This window comes from Nothoprocta perdicaria, unplaced genomic scaffold, assembly GCF_003342845.1.
Source record: "Nothoprocta perdicaria isolate Ctin4 unplaced genomic scaffold, notPer1 scaffold_581, whole genome shotgun sequence".
NCBI classification, from domain to species: Eukaryota; Metazoa; Chordata; class Aves; order Tinamiformes; family Tinamidae; genus Nothoprocta; species Nothoprocta perdicaria.
The window spans coordinates 33,118-34,037 of NW_020455845.1; the positions used below are offsets into that span (position 1 = coordinate 33,118).

A 920-nucleotide genomic window follows, 5' to 3' on the forward strand; every position below is an offset into this window, starting at 1 on the left:
CCTGAACTGCAGGGAATCCAACAACTGTGTCCTGACCCGTGGGGATCCATTAACCCTGTCCTGACCCAAGGTGATCCACCCAACCATGTCCTGACCTGCAGGGATCCATTAACCATGTCCTGATCCGATGGGATCTATTAGCCATTTCCTGACCCAAGGGGTCCATTAATCATGTCCTGACCGGCAGGGATCCAGGCAACCATGTCTTGACCCTTTGGGATCCATTAACCATGTCCTGACACATGGGGATCCATTAGCCGTTTCCCAATCCGAGGTGATTCAGCCAACCATGTCCTGACCCACAGAGATCCATTAACCATGTCCTGACCCACAAGGATCCATTGGCCATGTCCTGATCTGCAGGGATCCGTTGGCCATATCCCGATCCGAGGGGATCTAGCCAACCATGTCCTGACCCATAAGGATCCATTGGCCATGTCCTGACATGTGGGGATCCATTAACCATGTCCTGATCCGCGGGGATCCATTGGCTGTGTCCCAATCCGAGGGGATCCAGCCAACCATGTCCTGACCCATAAGGATCCATTGGCCATGCCCTGACATGTGGGGATCCATTGACCATGTCCTGATCCGCAGGGATCCATTGACCGTATCCTGATCTGCAGGGATCCATTAACCATGTCCTGATCCGCGGGGATCCATTGGCTGTATCCCAATCCGAGGGGATCCAGCCAATCATGTCCTGACCCATAAGGATCCATTGGCCATGTCCTGACACGTGGGGATCCATTGACCGTATCCTGATCTGCAGGGATCCATTGGCCATGTCCCGATCCGAGGGGATCCAGCCAACCACGTCCATTCAGCAGCCCGGTCACCGTCTGCCCTCCCTGGAAATGCATCCCAAGGTCGGGAATGCGTCAGCCCCGCGTGGCCGCGTTACGTGGAGCCGCCCTCCC

General features: G+C 55.9%; 1 protein-coding gene across 1 annotated transcript in view; it reads left to right on the plus strand.

The window, feature by feature from the left end:
- EPPK1 (epiplakin 1) overlaps positions 1-707 on the plus strand; it is a 33,627-nt gene extending 32,920 nt beyond the window's left edge. Inside the window, exon 6 of the mRNA XM_026048917.1 lies at positions 627-707. Within this exon, the coding sequence (XP_025904702.1) occupies positions 627-707 (81 nt within the window). The remainder of the gene's footprint in view (positions 1-626) is intronic.
- The last annotated feature ends 213 nt before the right edge of the window (positions 708-920 follow it).